Below are 18,500 nucleotides of genomic sequence, written 5' to 3'. Positions count from 1 at the left end.
AAGAAAAAGAAAAAAGAAAAAGAAAAAAGAAAAAAGAAAGATAAAAAGGAAAAGAAAAAAGAAAAAAGAAAAAAGAAAAAAGAAAAAGAAAAAAGAAAGATAAAAAGGAAAAGAAAAATGAAAAAGGGAGAAGGAAAAGAAAAAGGATAAAAAGGAAAAAGGATAAAAAGGAAAAAGGATAAAAAGGAAAAAGGATAAAGAGGAAAAAAGGATAAAAAGGAAAGGGATAAAAAGGAAAAAGGAAAAGTAAAAAGAAAAGGAAAAAGGAAAAGTAAAAAAGAAAAGGAAGAAAAAGGGAAGAAAAAGGGAAGAAAAAGGGAAGAAAAAGGGAAGAAAAAGGGAAGAAAAAGGGAAGAAAAAGGGAAGAAAAAGGGAAGAAAAAGGGAAGAAAAAGGGAAGAAAAAGGGAAGAAAAAGGGAAGAAAAAGGGAAGAAAAAGGGAAAAAAAAGGAAAAAAAAGGAAAAAAAGGAAAAAAAGGAAAAAAAGGAAAAAAAGGAAAAAAAGGAAAAAAAGGAAAAAAAGGAAAAAAAGGAAAAAAAGGAAAAAAAGGAAAAAAAGGAAAAAAAGGAAAAAAGGAAAAAAAGGAAAAAAAGGAAAAAAAAGGAAAAAAAAGGAAAAAAAAGGAAAAAAAAGGAAAAAAAGGAAAAAAAAGGAAAAAAAAAGGAAAAAAAAGGAAAAAAAAGGAAAAAAAGGAAAAAAAAGGAAAAAAAAAAGGAAAAAAAAAAGGAAACATTAGTCAAATGTTGTATCAAGTAGGGTCTTAAAGGATACTTAATTAAGTTGCTTATCTTAAAAGATACTAATAACTAAACTTGGAAGTCAGAATGACTTCTAGTAAAAATAACTGCAGAAAAACTTAAAATGAGACCTCCATCAGGAGGATAAACCTGTCAGGTAGGTGAATAAATAAGTCTCTGTCCTCATGTGCTTAAGTGAAACAAAAATCAGAAGCCACAGGGAAATCCACTGAAATAGTGAATGGAGGCTGAAATGCACAGGGAAATTCACTGAAATAGAAAATATCTTTCAAAATAACCATGGTTAACTTCATGCCAGAATGAAAGAGCTGGAGAAAGAGTTGAGAATCCCCAGGGGAAGCTTTGCCAACCTCAGCCACACTCAGGTACCCATCTTCCCTCTGCTGGGAGGCACCAGCTTCCCAAATTACTGCCAAGGGATCAAAAGCAGGCTGGGAGCTCTTTAAAAACACTGCAAGGTCTTCAGCCACATAATTCCTTCCTACAGCTTTTAATAAGAATAATAAAAGGAAAAAAAAAACAACCAAAACCCACTTACCAACTCTGTCCCCTCACACTATTAGAAGGGGCACAAACTGCTGCAGGAATTTCAAGCCAAGTGTGATCCTACCCTGGAAAGATGGAATTTTGGCAGCCAAAAGCAAGAAGGAATTTCAGGGCATTTTCTCTTTCATATATAATTTTATTTCTGGTTATAGAAACAAATACTAAGAGGAGAAGCAACATTCCCCAACCACATAACATCAAATTAAGGTAACAGAACAGTTAAAATAAATGAAAAAAAAAAAACCAACAACAACAACAAAAAAAAAAAGTAGAAATTTAAAACTTTTGTTATAGCTTTAAAATATTAACGTTCTTGATACATTAGAAATCACATTCAGATCTCAAATTACTTTAAAAAAAAAATGTCTGGCTCCATATGAAAAAAAAAAAAAAATACCAAACCCCACTGTATCCCATTTGATGTGGAAATGCAGGTCCTGCTCCTGGGATGCTCCTGGTGGCATCTGGTGAGCAGCAGGCTCAGCATCCCCAGGGTCTGGCTGTGCAGTTCAGCAGCTCAGAGGAGCAGAGCTTGCACCAAATAAAGCTGCTGATCAACTCCACATCCACCCCCCCAGCTGGAGCTTCTGCCCTCGGGATACACAACTGCTTTTTAAAAAGCACTGATTGTGAAAACCAAGTCACAAAGCCCACTTTTGATATCAACTGCAAAAAAAAAAAAAAAAAAAAAAAAAAAAAAAAAAAAAAAAAAAAAAAAAAAAAAAAATTAAAATAAATCCACAAAAAACATCTGGCTGAAGGTGTCTTGTACAGGCAACACCAGGAACTGAAATGCACTCGTGGTTTTGGTTCCCCCACCTGTCCCCATCTTTGAATTAAGTGCCAAATCTAGAAGAAAGTGATGAGGCTCCCCCAGATTTTTTTAGCAGAACACTTGTGTCAAGCCTCTGAGGTACCTCAGGTCCTCATTCCACACTGGAGAGAATTCCCTCAGTGGGAAGTCAGCTCTGCAGAACAGGGGGAGAGCCCAATTTTGCTGGATTAAAGCAAATATTTAGAGTTGGATTTAAATTTCCAGCCTTACCACCCATTGCTCCCATCCATCTTTTGTTTTAGCAGTTTGTAACAGTCCTTGGAGTCACACACAGCCCTTTGGATGGACACAGGATCCCTAAATGCATTTTTTTGGCTATGCAGAGGTTGCCTGGCAAGGACAGTCACGACACAGGACAAATGGCATGTTCAGAACCCAAGGCAATAATATGGTCTCATGAGATTTTTTTTTTTATTTTAAAGCCATTCTGGTTTCTGTATCATTGTACTTGAGTAAGATTTTTTTACATTCTCTGTTTTTTTTACTTTTTTTAATTGAAAAAATACCTTACAACAATACTCTGGCTCCCTCCCTTTACTTCAAGCCCATTTGAGGGAGGAAAAAAAAACCCAAACAAGGTGAAGCAAGTGTAGGTTTACAGCAATGCATTTGCTCAAGAGCCACCTTGCCTGCTTAGCAGCCTGTCCACCCCAAAAGAGCAGCACATAAATCAGCAGAACATTTGGATGCCCTGCACCAGACTTTTAGCAGCAAGGCAGTGAAACAGAAGGAAATCTCCCTTTTTCTGCTCCATTTAAATCTCCTTTTCCTTTAGTGAGCAGATATTTCTCCTCCACGTTGCCCTTAGCTTTAAGGAAGGCTCTGTTTCAGACTGCTTTAAGTGAAACTGAGGTGGGGCAGAAGCAGGACTGAAAGGTCCAGATCACAGGAAAGGTGCCAGGATTTGGGATACCAGCAGCAGACACAAAGCAGTAACCAAATACTGGGGGAAGTCTGGTTTTCTCAAGGGTTATTTTCTGCTAAGGAGGAAAGCTCTTTCCTGTCACTGCTCCTACCCTGGGCACTGCTGATGCCACCCATCCCATCCCATCCCATCCCATCCCATCCCATCCCTCCCCTAAACACCAAAGCCTCCAGACACCAAGCAGAAACCCTGCTGAAATATTCATCCAGGTCCTTACAGGAGGAGCTTCTGCTTCTGGAAGAGCAATTAGGATTAGGAAGCCAAGTATCTTGTAAGATTAATTCTCAAAACCCACCCACTTCTGGGAATTTAGTGATCCTTGTGGAACTAAACAGTGACTGAAATTTGGTCAAATTTACTCCCTGTGAAAGGGAACGTTAGAAAAAACACTTAGGGGGTTGTTTAAAAGGGGATTTACACACCTCACACCCTATGAAGATACAGAAGCACCATAAAAGGAGAATAAGCTCACCACAGATGAAAAGAAACTATTTCATAGTGCCCTGGTGCTGGCTAAGCCACCTGAGAGAGAGAGAGACAGACAGACAGACAGACAGAAAGGAATTCCTCAACCCTACAGCATCCTCATGCCATCCACTGCCTCTGTTAGAAATGAAGTCCCATTACTTATAGAACAGAACCTGTGAGCAACTCCCTGATACAGCATCTAGAGATCATTTGAGGTGAGAAAGGATTCCAGCTTTCATTAGTGCCACCTGAGGGATTTTCTTGCCTGAAAAGCAGCTCAGCCTGGGGCTGCTGAAAGTGTCACAAAGTCACAAGAAGGGCTCCTACCCCAGGAAGATGCAAGTACCAAGTTGCTGCTTCTGCTCTGTGGGAGGAATGAAAGCAATTGCTGAAGTAAAGCTGCTTCTACTGGCTGCCCAAATGGATTACTAGAAGAGGTTCATCATTTAGAATCAGTGCCTGGTGTGGGAATTTACCAACATACTGTGTCTAAGTCTTGTAAAGTACCATTTAACAGAAAGAAATAATCGTGGACCATTTATATATCTCTATTTACACACACACTCACACACACGTTAATAAATATAAATTCTTATGTTTACACAGCTCTAATTTAATATTCTCTGAAAAAAAAAATATTTAAAAGGTTTCTTCCTTATCTGCCACCCATGTACTGTCAATGGTTTCTTCTGCCTTGAGCACAACTACGATTGAGCTCTGAAACTTCCAAGTGACACATAAGGACCAGCCACATATCCTCAAGGGTTTTAATTAATTGTTGGCTAATTGAAAAGGTATCAAAAGAATTTTCTGAACATATAAATACAAAGAAGTCAATTAGAAAATTGGAATTGAAATACAGTGCTCCAAGAAAACCAAAGTATGTGTCTTGCTCAGTCCAGTGCTGATTGTTGTGAAAGAAACCCTAGTAGAGAAATTCCACCACCACAGCCAGGTTATTGTCTGTGTGTCTCTTCACCCCAAGTACACAAAACACTTGTGCTGTCCTCCTAAAAGCCACCTGGCAGACAGAGAGGGGCCCGAGCTACCTAATGGCAGCCAAATAACAGCTGAGCAGCTGCAAAAAGAGAGGAGCTGCAGCCCCAAGTCACTGCTGTGGTTTGATCAGGTCCAGAGCAACAGAAAGCAAGAAAGCATCACTCCCATCATCCAGATGACCTTGTAGTGCAACTGTTTTCTGCAGCACAGCTGGCTCCATTGTAAGCTACACTTTTGTGACAGTAGTGGATGCTCTGGTAGCAGCAGCTCTGGCATAATTTTTCATCCAGAAGGAAACAAAAAGTTACATGACTGAACCATCTGTTGTGTAAATGCACCCCAACGGGCAGATTCCCACCAGATGCAGCCCTCCAAGCAACGGCATTAAATTAGGAGCTGTATGAAAAGACTCTGGAGTTGACAGAAGCAGCTACAAACAGGAGAAAAATTGTGATGGGGAGGAGAACTGGAGGCTGCCTGAGACTGGCTGGCAAAGCAAGACAGATAATTTTTGCTGCAGGATGGCACTGCAGCAAGGGCAAAATTATCAAGCTAGTTATGTAGCTTTAGAAGTTCATTCTTAATGCCCTAATCCAATGTATTAGCAGCAGGACATAAAAACTTGAAAGATTTTTCATTAGGGAAGAAACACCAGGCAAGTTCCCCATCAGGACTGAACCTATCATTTGAGAAGGTAAAGAACAGATATTTCTAAATGTAACCAGGATTCATCAGCTCTGCCTCCTGTCCTAAAAGCTCCAAGACCCAGGCTGGCACTTTTCCTTGGAAGAGAAGAACAAGATGGTTGCATACAGATCCAAAGTATTTCCAGTTCACTTTGGGACTTATTTCTTACCTAGGTCTTGCAGCAAGAGACAAAGAGGTGCTGGGCTGCACCTGTAGAGGTAGCTACCAGGCCAAGGAAAGTGATTTTTTTTCCACTCCATCCATCATTTATCAAATCATTCCTGCAGTTCTGTGCCCAGGCTCAGATCTCATCTCTGCCCAGATGCAGAGAGGGCAGAGCTGGGCTCTTCTCAGAGCTGTGATGTGACAGGAGAAGAGGCAACAAGAGAAAAATGGGAAAATCCTTTTGGGAAAGAAGAGATGGGGAATTCTTCTTGGATAGCTGAAAAAGGTTTCACCTCAGGGTGAAAGTTTTTCACCTCAGGGTCAGAGTGGAATATGGACCAAAGTCATGGAGCTATCTCTGCAGACATTAAAACCTCAGCTGTACAAAATCACAGCAATGTGGTTTAGTTGGACCTGCTCTCAGCAGGAGGTTACAGCAGAGAAAGGTTCATTCTAGCCCAAGTTATTCAATATTTCTACAACTGGTCAGTGGCAGAGACAGAGGTTTGATTTCCCCTAATACTGACATTTTATGTGATCTATGTTTATCACAGTGATAAACCCTAATTTATAAGTTATGGTTTAAACCTCAGAAAGATGAAACAACCAATCAGTTGGAAATGAATTCTTTGACACAATAAGCTTGAAGAAATGGCTTTTGGTCCTCTATGGAAAGGTAGAGAATTATTACTAGATATAAAATCCTTGCTATCCATGATCCCCAGACCTAGGTTCCTCCTTTCACCCTGCACTTTGACATTACTTTCCATGCTACACATGACATCAGTGATACCAAATATCTCACCAGTGATACCAAACCCTCTTGCTAACAGATGAAAAGCTCTAACATCAATTTAATACCCCCAGTGGTCACTGAAAATTCTTCCCCACCACACTGTATGAAAGCTCAGGTCAGCTACTCTCACTTCCTTACAAACAGGTCACCAGCCCTCTCTCCTTCAGCTTTTATTTCAGTGCTGGTATTTCCCTACTGAACAAAGGGAAAAAATGTGGAAATTAACTCTGACTGACAGCTGTAAGTCAGTAGATCAGACAGATGTCTGTCTCAAGAATACAAGACCAAGTTTAGTCCCCCAAAAACCTGTAGCCAGCCCACAACATTCACAGCAAAGGCTTCAGCTGTTATTCAACCATTTCCCTCTTAGAAAGCTTTAACAAGTCTCTGAAAACACCCTCCTGGACAAGCTATGCCCCACAGTAACAAGTTTAAAACAGAGCACGAAAATTAAAGAACAGGTGACAAAATTGACCTTTCTCAACCTGTTAAGGAGCTCTATGTATCCCACAGGTATTTTTACTATTTTTACCCTTGAGTCCTTGGGCAGAGCTTATTGCATGGTGCTGCTCCCATGGGTGGATAAAAATGGGTTGGGGGTGTTAGAAGGGACAGCACCAGTGCTATGGGGGAGGGAGGAATAGGGGAAGAAAAAGGAGTTGAAAAGAATATGAGTTAATCATGAATTTCAGTTCTCTGCTCAGCACTGTGTAATCTTATCACTAAATCACATTAAGTTGATCTCACTGGAAAAAGCTTCCTGTAGCAGAAGAGCCAAGGTCAAGACAAAACAATAACTAAGGAATTCGAGTGGAATAAACCCAAGAACAACTGCATTCAGCTTTTGCAAGCTGAGACAACAGAAGTTGCTATAAATTGATTGCAATCAAAGCAACATTAGTCTCTGTCATTGCCTAAGATGGAAAAAACCCCAAACCAATAGGGAATGGGGAAAAGTGAATTAGAACTGAGTTCTTAAAGTGTGAAAGTTTTCCCAAGTCTAAATTAGCACAGGTTAAATATTCAATAAACCTTCAGCTTTCTTACACAGACAGAAGATACAGTGAAGCTCCTACTTCTTCCCCCCCCCCCCCCCCCCCCTCCAAGCCCCTCAGTTGATACAATTAATTGAAGCTATGAGATGCAACTTTTCAGACAAAAACAAGGCAGACAATCCCTGTAAAATAATCTGAGTTCTGCCACTAAGGTAACCATTAAGATAACATTTTCTTTCTAGCTGAAGGCTTCATTCCACCATCACTTTTACATTTTCTGATGTGTCAGGAGAATGGTGCTGTCTTCCAGACTGAGCAGAGTGTTTGAAGAATTAATCTGGAGGCCAGGAATGAGACATCCCCAATCTCAGGTGTTCCAGATGAGCACTGCATTTTTCCACAGCTCTCAACAGGATTTAGTAGGATTGTTATTTTTACCAGGTATCAGGCAATGATACAGGCAAACCTACCAAAAAATAAATCTGCAAGTGGCAGAGCTGCTTCCTACAGTAGCAGGGGGATGCAGCAGACTGATAAATAAAAATCCTCTGATAGGATGAGCTGACAAGTTCCAGAGACCTCAAGCAGACCAAAGATATTTGTTTATCCTCACCTTGCATTTTAAGCAGCAGGTATTGGGAGCCATACAAGGAAGAGTGAAAAAGTGTTTTTCTGGTCTAAATACTGAGGAGGCAGAGCTGTACATGCACCCTGAGGATGGACTTTCAAGAGGTATTATAAAGCAGCAGCTGGTCTAGGAAAACACTGTTATTCAGCTGATGTATTTCCATGGTACTGGACCAGTTTACTGAAGTTCAGGGCTTGATTATTTAGACTTTCCAAGAGAAAAGCAGCAGTAGAGAAAAACCCAGAAAACTTTCCAACAAAACAACCCTCCTTCACAAAATCATCTCAAAGTACTAAAATCCAAGCTAATAACTTGTCACTAAAAGCACCCCCCTACATTATGAAAGCCAAGCTGCAGGTAAATGAAGTGTCCTTGTCCTGAAGACTTTGTGTACCTCTAACTGCAGAACATAACCACAAATCACAAGACCAAGGAATTCTTTCCTCCTTTCAGAAATACTTCCTGTAAAACAATTGATTTGGGAATAAAACATGGCTGGGTTTATTCAAGTTGTGGGCCTTGATTATTGAACAGGATTTGGCAAAAAGAACGGAAACCTAGAAGGGAACAAGTGCTGCCAGCTGTTACTTTGTGGATTTTCTCCCCCTCCCCAAGACAGTGAATGGTTGGGCCTTATTCCCTAATCCCTAAGACACAGGGATCATTTACATTGAGGAAATTATTTTATAACATGTTTAAGCAGTGGGTTTACCTCTCTGCCCTGGGATCTCACTGTAAGGCTGTGCAGGACAGCAACCTGACAACAAATCAGTGCAGAGAGGGAGATAACCTACCAAAGGCAAAGCCCAGCCTCTGAAGTCCCTTTTGCCATTACCAAAGCCATAACATTTTTTTAAATTAAAAGATCTCTGTGACATGTTAGCCAAGGGGACTGCAAATGGCCATAAAACCAAAAGGATTAAGTCAGAGGCTACACAGGGGTTGGTTTCTTTGCCAGTCACAAGGCAGAACACACTCCCACTGCTCCACATGGCTGAAGTGATTCAAATCTGCTTTGCTCCCAAGATGTACTTGTAGCACACAAAGGGCCTGGAACACAGTTTGAATAAAAGCCTTTTCCTACTGGCCAACCCAAATGGTCCTTAAGGGAGAAGTGGGAGAGGCAGTCAGGAGATGCAAGGAAACCTCCAAATTCCTTTTGGAAAACCTGTTTAAGACCTCCAGTGACTTTTGCCACATGGAAAATTAAAGGCCTCTTTTGCCTTTGTCCTTTACACACTTCCAGAATTTGTATTAAACACAAATGTATGAACTCTGCTGCCTCTCACTCCAGCTCTCAGAAGCCTGACACAGGAGCTTTGCCATGGCAGAGGGTCACTGACAGATCCCTACCTAACCCTGGCATCCCCATCATCATCCATCTAAGTTGAGAACCACACTAGCAACAGGTGAAGGCAGATTGCTTTAGAGCAGAAGACCAATCAATATTTTTGCAGGTTCACAGAGACCATGGCAATGCCTTCACCTCCAGTGCTGTTTTGAACAACACCTGGTGCTCCAGCACAGGATGTGATCAATCAAATGCACCCAGAACCTTCTTGAGACACCTTTCCCCAGGGGATCCTCAGTCATCAAGATGCTTCAGCTGTTGTCCAGAGCAAGTGATGAATAATTGTATGAAATCATTGAAAGTAGAAAACCCTTTGCTTTTAATATCTTTACAGGGTCTAAATTAATACAGTTTCTCTGTCATCTTATTTGCCCTCAGAGGGAATGGAGAGAAATTGCATCTGGAATCCAGGTGTTTGAGCCCTGCAACTCTTCCTCCTGAATTCCCACATAAATAAACATTAGTTCATATTCAGATTTTTTTCTGTTTTAAACAAAATCGTTTGCCTTTTTCTTTAAGCTTGGTACCATGTTTCTTTAATGCTGTTGTTGTGAGATACTGCACCCATCTTTCAGCATCTGATTGCCTTAGGTGGTCTTTTTAAAATGGTCCTATGGTTCAAAGCTCTGAGAAGCACAGTATTAAGGCATAGAAAGTGAGGAGTTTTCTTTCCAGGGAGCAGACTGTAATTGTGTTACATTCCTTTAGATGCTGAACTGCAAATCCCATCCCCTTGGAGCCAAAAGGAGAAAAGACAGTTAAAAATATCCCAGCAGTCATACAATCAGTTGTCTATTTTTTTTTTTTTTGATATTTTTTTTTTTATAAAAAGAAGGAAAATATATCCCATAGGTAAAGACAGAACAGTTCCAGATATGGGTTCTCGGGAGGGGTTTTCCATTCTTTTTGGCACCTTGTGATTTTAAACAGCTGTTGACCTCCCATTTAAAAATCTGACTTTAAAAAGAGCTCTTTATCCTCTATGCTTTGAGCTGTGACAGTTGTGGTTTCTTTTCTTTGAAAGCTGCTTTAGGGCTCCTGCCATCCCATGCCCACCCTGCTTCACTCCAGCTCCTCTCATTGCTGCTTCATTCACTGGTTGCCTGTCCTTGTGGTGCTGTAGAGGTGATGACTCCAGTTTGGGCTGAGACTGCTCCACTGGGCTCTTCTGTCCTGGGTCTTTTAACTTCAGGTTCACTGGAGGAAGCTGCTGCTGTCTCTTCAGTCCCTGTCTCACACACCCGACTGACAACAACAGGAGTGGATGAGCTGGCCTGGGCTGCAAGAAGCTGCAGTGGATTTGTAAGAGCTGGGGGGGGTAGGAAAAGAGAGAGAGTTAATGTGAGGAAGCAGTACAAGTGTTTGTTATTCCAGAAAACAAGAAAACAAAGCACCATGGTCAAATGTGATAGCTGGCACACATTCAAGTGCTCTTTTCAAGTCCATTTTTCAAGTCTTGCATAAAGCTGGGATTGTAGGGGAAGAGGGAGAGACAAGGCTAGCACAGGCACCACATGGCAATAACCCTGTGCAAGGGAGAACTTGTTCCTATCCTATCCTATCCTAGCCTAGCCTACCCTATCCTTATCCCATCCTTATCCCATCCTTATCCCATCCTTATCCCATCCTTATCCCATCCTTATCCCATCCATTGTCAAGCAATGCATTGCCACCTAAGCATTCCTCTCCAGGAGGATCAATCTCCTGTTAAAACTCCAGCACACCCCCTCTTTGAGAGGTTGTTCTCAGGCCACCTTCAATCAGAACTTTTTGGAAGCTAAAATCACCTGTGTGCTTTGCCTTCCCTTTAGAGGCCCATCCTTAGCCCTGCTTGCACAGTAAGAGCAGCCAGCTGGTTAAGAAACAAAATTGCAATCCAAATATTAAGTGTACTCATGTGTCACTTGTAAAAGGGGTAAAAAAGATCTTACCCCAGACAACCAAATGCATTCCCATCAGAAAGTTGGAATTTCTGGCTCCCAATCTTGTGTTCCAGAACTGACAAAAGCTCTGACTCTCCAGTTAATACAAGTGGTGAGAAAGAAGACTGGTTAAGTAGCAGCCCTTGGTAAAAATGTCTACAATTCCTTGTTCCAGACAGAGAATGTGCTTACATGCTGGCTCTGGCACAAAACACTGCTTGAAAAACACCACACATGTAGCTTTTGGCCTCTGCATCAATTGGAGAGGCAGCCAAAGGGGACTCAGGAGACAGCACATCCTCTGCCCTCCAGACCGATTTGCAAGGGATGGAATGAAAGAACATGAGTGGTGTGTTCACTGCTAAGTGCATCAAAAAAAGAGCCCTAGGATAGACAAACAAAGCAAACAGAACAAAGGTCCCCAAAGCCCAGCAAGTTCTATCAAGGCATGGGAAGGTGGAAGAGTATTGAGGGGATAAAGAAAAAAAAAAATAAGGCAAGGACAAGGGCAGTCAACAGTTACCATTCAGTGACTTATAGAACCTGAATCATGTAGCTGAAGAAAAGTTAACTTTGTGCAGACAAGTCAAGAGATTCAGGCTCTCTTCTGTCAACTAGAAAATTCTGTACCACTTACAAAAACCATTCAGATGCAACTGAAATACTTCCCAGTTTGACGAGAGAAGTAGAAAAGTTTTGATGAGATCAGAGTACCTTAACATAAAAATGTTAAATAAAACTGTCTCTTTCTTCATTAGACCAGCAAGTCCACCTATCTGCTGTATTTCATATCTGAATATTTTCGTTGCATAAAAGCCTTATTGCTGTAATTTTTTCACTGCCCCAATAAGATTCTTGCAATTCAGTTGCAGGCCAAGTGATACTGTGAATAGACATGGCATAAAATTCTGTTGAAACATTCCTATTTTGCTTCATGAAAGCCATCAAAATCCCACCAGTGCCCTTCATTTCAAACTCTGCACAGGCACCAGCCTGGGAGAGCAGAGGTGCTTAGCATCTAATTGAAAAGGGCTGAAAGAAATCTGGGTATTACCATCTCATCATCATCCTTAACTGGACAAAACATGAGGCACTGAGCAAGCAATAAGAAGAGGCTGCTAAGACATAGCTGGTGTGGGATTTTAAAAATCTGGCTTGACAAATGACTGGAACACATCCTGTATATAAAAAAAATCCTACAGTCATTCACCTGATGAAATAGATCTTATTTCTCTTGGGCTTTAAGCCCTTAAGAAGGGAAAGTATGTTATTTTCTTAATACTCTATGGAGTCATATTTCACAAGATCTAAACAGCACGGTGGAAATTTTATTATTTGGCATGCTGGAAGCAAAGGCTGTTTGTCAGAGGAAAACAAATGAAAGGAGGCTCTACGCAAGAATCACCAACACTTTTCAACAAGTCAACCTCAAAAAGCAGAGAGTAGGAGTAGTAATAAATGTACAGCCAAGGACAAAGGAAAGACACTGGAATATTCAGCAGCACTAACAGCCGGCAGAACTTTTCCACCAGGCAAAGGGAGCAAAGAGATGTGGACAGATGGGTACTTTTACCACTCAGAGGACACGCAGAACAGCTTGATTTCTCAATGAAGAAAGGAAACCCCCTCCAGCTTTACAAGTGGACTGCTAAGCTCAGGGAGCAACCAAAAACCAGAGAGAGATGGTCCCAGAACCTACCGTAGGTGCTGCCGGCGATGCTGTTGGTGGGCACCGCGTGTTTCCCGTTCTGCGTGACCGCCCGCACGGGGAGCTGGTGCTGCCCAAGGGTCACTGGAGCTGCCTGCTGGAGGATGGTGACAGTCTGTCCTGGAACCCCCTGTGCCATCTGGCTGGCAACTGTCTGAATGACCCGGCTGGCTGTAGGTATGGTGGCAAAGGCGATGGTTGGCTTTTCGTCCATGCCTGCTCAAGAGGGGAACAGACAACACCGGCTGTTAAGCTGCCCTGGCTTTATTCTCATCGATATTTTAGCAGTGACACAGCAGGCTTAAAATTTAAAATATCTCAGGAGAACAAAGTAACTCGCCTTGGATGTGTCCTACAAGGTTTACAGGTGGCAACAGAAAGCATTGCTTCTGACTGAGGCAGCTTAGTCACAAAAGTAATGTATTTGGTCTCCAAAAGAGTTGAGAATATCCCTAGAGGGCTAATAATGTGATAAGGGCTCAGAACTTGTTAGGCAGGAGGCTACACACAGACACAGACACACACAGAGAGACACACACAGACACACACACACAGACACACACACACAGACAGACACACACAGACAGACACACACACAGACACACAGACAGACACACACACACACACACACAGACAGACACACACACACACACACAGACACAGACACACAGACACAGACACACAGACACAGACACACAGACACAGACACACAGACAGACACACAGACAGACACACAGACAGACACAGACAGACACACAGACAGACACACACACACACACACACACACACACAGACACACACACACACACACAGACACACACACAGACACACACACAGACACACACACAGACACACACACAGACACACACACAGACACACACACACAGACACACACACACAGACACACACACACAGACACACACACACAGACACACACACAGACACACACACAGACAGACACACAGACAGACACACACACACACACACACACACACACAGACACACACACAGACACACACACAGACACACACACAGACACACACACAGACACACACAGACACACACAGACACACACACACAGACACACACACACAGACACACACACAGACACACACACAGACACACACACACAGACACACACACACAGACACACACACACAGACACACACACACAGACACACACACACAGACACACACACACAGACACACACACACACAGACACACACACACACAGACACACACACACACAGACACACACACACACAGACACACACACACACAGACACACACACACACAGACACACACACACAGACACACACACACAGACACACACACACACACACACACACAGACACACACACACACACAGACACACACACACACACAGACACACACACACACAGACACACACACACACAGACACACACACACAGACACACACACACAGACACACACACACACACACACACACACACAGACACACACACACACAGACACACACACACACAGACACACACACACACAGACACACACACACACAGACACACACACACACAGACACACACACACACAGACACACACACAGACACACACACACACACACACACAGACACAGACACACACACACACACAGACACACACACACACAGACACACACACACACAGACACACACACACACAGACACACACACACACAGACACACACACACACACAGACACACACACAGACACTTTCTGCAGGCTGATTCATACAGAGTACTCAGTTCTGAGAGGGTTCACTCACCCTGCTCATTAGGGAAAGAACACTGCAAAAAGGGACAGACTTGGGAAAATCAGGTCCCCTACAACACTTATCTTGAAGCGTATCTGAAGGTGAGGGAATGAATATTAGAAAAATATTAAAATATTCTCCATTATACATACACTGTATCGGTATTAAGAACATTTTTCTCACAGCATAAGCCACCCCATCAGAAATAAAATAAAAATCAAGATTGTAAACGTGACCCTTTGTCCTAAGAAGGCATTATCTCCCTTATTGGCACATTACAGCTGTGACAAGGACAGCACTCACTGCAAATCTCATAGCTTGCTTTATAATTACAGGCAAATTGGCCTGACTCTCAATACCACACAGCTGAAGGAATTAAGATCTTAAACACTGCCTGAAGCCAGAAGTCTGCCCCAGCTTGCTGTCAGGCTGATTTACACAGAGGTCATTCCACAGCTGCAAGCTGTAGCCTGCTATGGAAGTATGGGAAGAAACCAGGAGGAAAAAAATGAACAACTGAGGGTTGAGTTCCTGGATAGAGGTAACTGTCTGAGAGCACTCAACCACTTATCTCACTTCTCAGGACAGGTAAGGGGTTAGTTCAGCAGGTATGTAGCAGATCTAGGGCAGCCTCCTGCTGGGCATGCAGGAGAGGAGAGGCACTTCTCTTCCAGGGGCTCTGTGGGTCTCAAAGCAGAGAAGGTAGGGAGGAAGCACAAATTCACTATGGGATGAGAAGACTTCTCCCATTTTAACATCAGAAGACAACAAGAGTGGAGTTAGAGGGGACACAGGCATTGAGCTGAGACCTGCAGGCAGGCTGATGGGAAGTGGGGAGAGAAAAGGCAAAGAAAAGGGAGATGAGGAAGGAAAATGGAGCAACCAGGAAAAACCAAAGGGAAAGTAGAAACTAGAAGAGGATACAAATGAGAATAAGAGAGGAAAAAATAGGGAAAGAACAAATGACAGCAAGAACAAGTGAATGAAAGAAGGGAGCAGGTGACAGAAAGGGAGCTGCAACTGTTAGCACTTCAGGAACATATATGGGACTGAGACAGGAATTTCTAGAGAATGCAAATGAAACTCAAGCAGCATAACCAGTGCTGAACTAAAAATGCTAGTGGTCTGGCTACTGCTGTGGGGGAAGGCCTTTGTCATTTTTTTCTTTCCCTTAGAGAAGAACCATTGCCCCACTCCACATAAAAGCAAGCAGAGTAACTAGTTTTGCTGCTGGTTCAACACACATCTATCTTGCAGCACTAAGCTCTTCTGAGATGACAAGTAGACAAGGTGTTGTTCTGGATCACAGCAAGAGAACATTTCACTCACTAAATCCCTCAAGGCTGGAATTTCCAGCTTAGGAAAAGAGAGGCCTTTGTTGAAACTGGTTTTTGAAGACTGTTTTCATGGGCACTGCCTGCAATTCCAGAAGCACATGCTTTCCTCTAGGAACCCAGGCTTGCAGAAAAGAAAGTCTCAATCATTTCTTTACAAGGCCATCCTGAAGCAGAGAGCTTTATCTTTTCCCAGGCCACCTCTTTTGGCTACAAAAAAGGACATATTTTCATAGCTGACCAATACACAGGCACAATATTGACATGAGGGGGATAACAGGAATAAGCATGGCACGATTCTTCAGCATCCAAAGTCTGTTAGATTTGTTCCTCAGAGGAGACAAGGGAGCACAGCTGTCCAGCTCACTGGTAAAGACATAAATGAATGAGCATTTACCTGGCTTAAGTTTTACCTGGAGAAACCCCTTTTATAAAGGGCCAAGCACCCAGTGAGTGAAACTGTGTTTGACCACCCCATCCCCTGCAAGCCTGCTCAAGACTTTGTAGTAGTGGAGTAACAAGGGAGCTGAAAAGCTACCTCGGTGGTCACCAGCTAAGTCCAACACTGCTCCTGCAGCTTCATGAGCTCCTCCTGCTGTGGCCTGATTTGTCAGGATGTATCCATTTGCAGAGTTTGCAGAGGAGGTCACAACTCGGACCATTGTAACAGTGGGAGCTTGTTGGACTACATGAATTGCATGACATGGAGGCTGCTGAGAAGTCACTATTGATGCTGGCATGTATGCCACTGGTTTTGCCACCAGAGTAGATGGTCGTGGAGGAACAGCCATAATCACTGGTTGAGCACTAACTGGAGATCCTAAACAGAAGAGAGAAGCATATATTAACACAGGAGGCATTCATTTCACCTATGCACTTCTATCTGCAACAATCAATCCTTCAGCATCGGCAGGAGTGGGGTTGAGAGCAAAAAACAAGGCTTAAAAAATCCTTCAATCTTCTCTTTCCTAACCTACAAAAACCTTACTTGCCACCTGAGCACATTTCTGTGAAAAACCACAATAAGCCCCCCCTTAAAATGAAGTTTTACTTAAAGGGCTTTGACTCCCAACTTTACCAGGAGCACTTCATACATCAGCCCTGTTACAGTGCAGGTGACAAGCAGACATTCACCAGTGCTTGACAAATTACTGAGGCCCTGGCCACAGCACCCCAAAAGCTCTGTGTAGCCAAGCTGATCTTATTCAGATGGCTGGCAAATCAGTGTGAGTGAGCTACACACCACCACAGCTACTCTGCTACTTAGAGCCACCCAGTTCATGTGTTTCCTGACTCCTTCATCTCCTGCCCCTCCATCCAAAGAGTAAGAAAAATGGTTTGAAGTTGCATATGCACCATCAGTCTCTACCAATGAAGCAGAGAGAAGAGATCCTTCTGTAACACCCTGGCAGAAGCATTCCTGTGGTGTCCTCAGTGTGGCACTGAGCAGTCAGCCTCTGTGACAGCAGAGCTACTCACCAGGTGCACTCTGTGAGTATCGATACTCTGGAACTGAAGCCAACTTTGACCCAAAGTCGTGATCATGGGGAATGGGGGAGCCCTCCCGGGACAGGCACTCTGGAGTCTGGAGGCCACTGGAGCGAGGGGACAGCAGGCCAGGGTGAGTAGGGGAGGCAGGAGCACTCCTGAAACACCAGATGGTAGTGTTGGAAAGGGGAGATGTAGGTGCATAAGATAACAGAAGAGACCAAGAGTGGTTCTCCAGCACAGAAGGGCAGCTTTTCTTCCATCCTACCCACTACAGTCCTGCTGAGCAGAGTTCAAAAGAACACAGCAACCTCACAAATGCTCCAGCACCAAATATTGTCATATTATTCCTTGCTGAAGCAAGCCAGACCCTGCAGAGCAGGCTTAACATTTCATCTGAAGACTCTCTGGCTGTCAGAGAAGCTGGAAATGTCTCAGGTTCAGATCAGTTTCATAACTTCAGGCTGTTCTCAAGGGACCTGTGAGTATTGGAGAGTGACAGGGGAGGGGAAGAGCCAACGCTCCCTCTTCCCTCTCCAGCCACTTCTGGTCCCACATGGCCACCAAGCACACGAAGAATCCTAACATTTCTCTAATGACAGACTATAGAGAAGCTGATCAGCTGAAAACTTGCATGATTCTGCAATTCTCTTGTTTCCCCTGATTTTAAAAGGCAGAATGGGAACAAGGTTTGTGGAGAATGCTGCATGAAACTCCTCCAGCTTGTGTTAAATTGCAAGTCTTATCCTCACATCTACAGGGTTTAAAGAAAGCTGTACTGGATTCAGGTCCTCTTTTGCAGCCATTCTTTTGGAGCTGCTACACAGAACACCTCCCCACTGCTTCCCTGCTGACAGCCAAGATCAACATCATCTTCCCTATGTTTTAAATACCACAAAAGTTATTTCCATTATGATCTAATCCACATCTAAACACAGCTTTCCTGAAGTGAGCAAGAGATTGGCATCTGAAAACATTTACTCCAGTGATAACTGCTTTTAATTTCTTTGAAATGATGCCAAAACAGATATGTTATTTGATGCATTTTTACAGCTTGGTTACAGGTTTTTTGGGGGTTGTTTTTTTTTTTTTTTTTTGTAAACACCCAAGAAGTCAGAACAA

General features: G+C 42.9%; 1 protein-coding gene across 1 annotated transcript in view; it reads right to left on the bottom strand.

Moving 5' to 3' along the window:
- Positions 1-1,409: 1,409 nt before the first annotated feature.
- The window catches only part of FOXK1 (forkhead box K1), a 56,520-nt gene continuing 39,429 nt past the window's right edge, over positions 1,410-18,500 (bottom strand). Inside the window, exons 6-9 of the mRNA XM_071761407.1 lie at positions 17,370-17,536; positions 16,429-16,710; positions 12,775-12,999; positions 1,410-10,462 (exon numbers count right to left, since the gene is read on the bottom strand). Coding sequence (XP_071617508.1) covers positions 10,242-10,462; positions 12,775-12,999; positions 16,429-16,710; positions 17,370-17,536 — 895 coding nt within the window. The 3' untranslated portion in view covers positions 1,410-10,241. The remainder of the gene's footprint in view (positions 10,463-12,774; positions 13,000-16,428; positions 16,711-17,369; positions 17,537-18,500) is intronic.

Source organism: Heliangelus exortis, chromosome 17 (assembly GCF_036169615.1).
Source record: "Heliangelus exortis chromosome 17, bHelExo1.hap1, whole genome shotgun sequence".
NCBI lineage: Eukaryota > Metazoa > Chordata > Aves > Apodiformes > Trochilidae > Heliangelus > Heliangelus exortis.
This window is presented reverse-complemented; position numbering and strand designations above follow the sequence as displayed.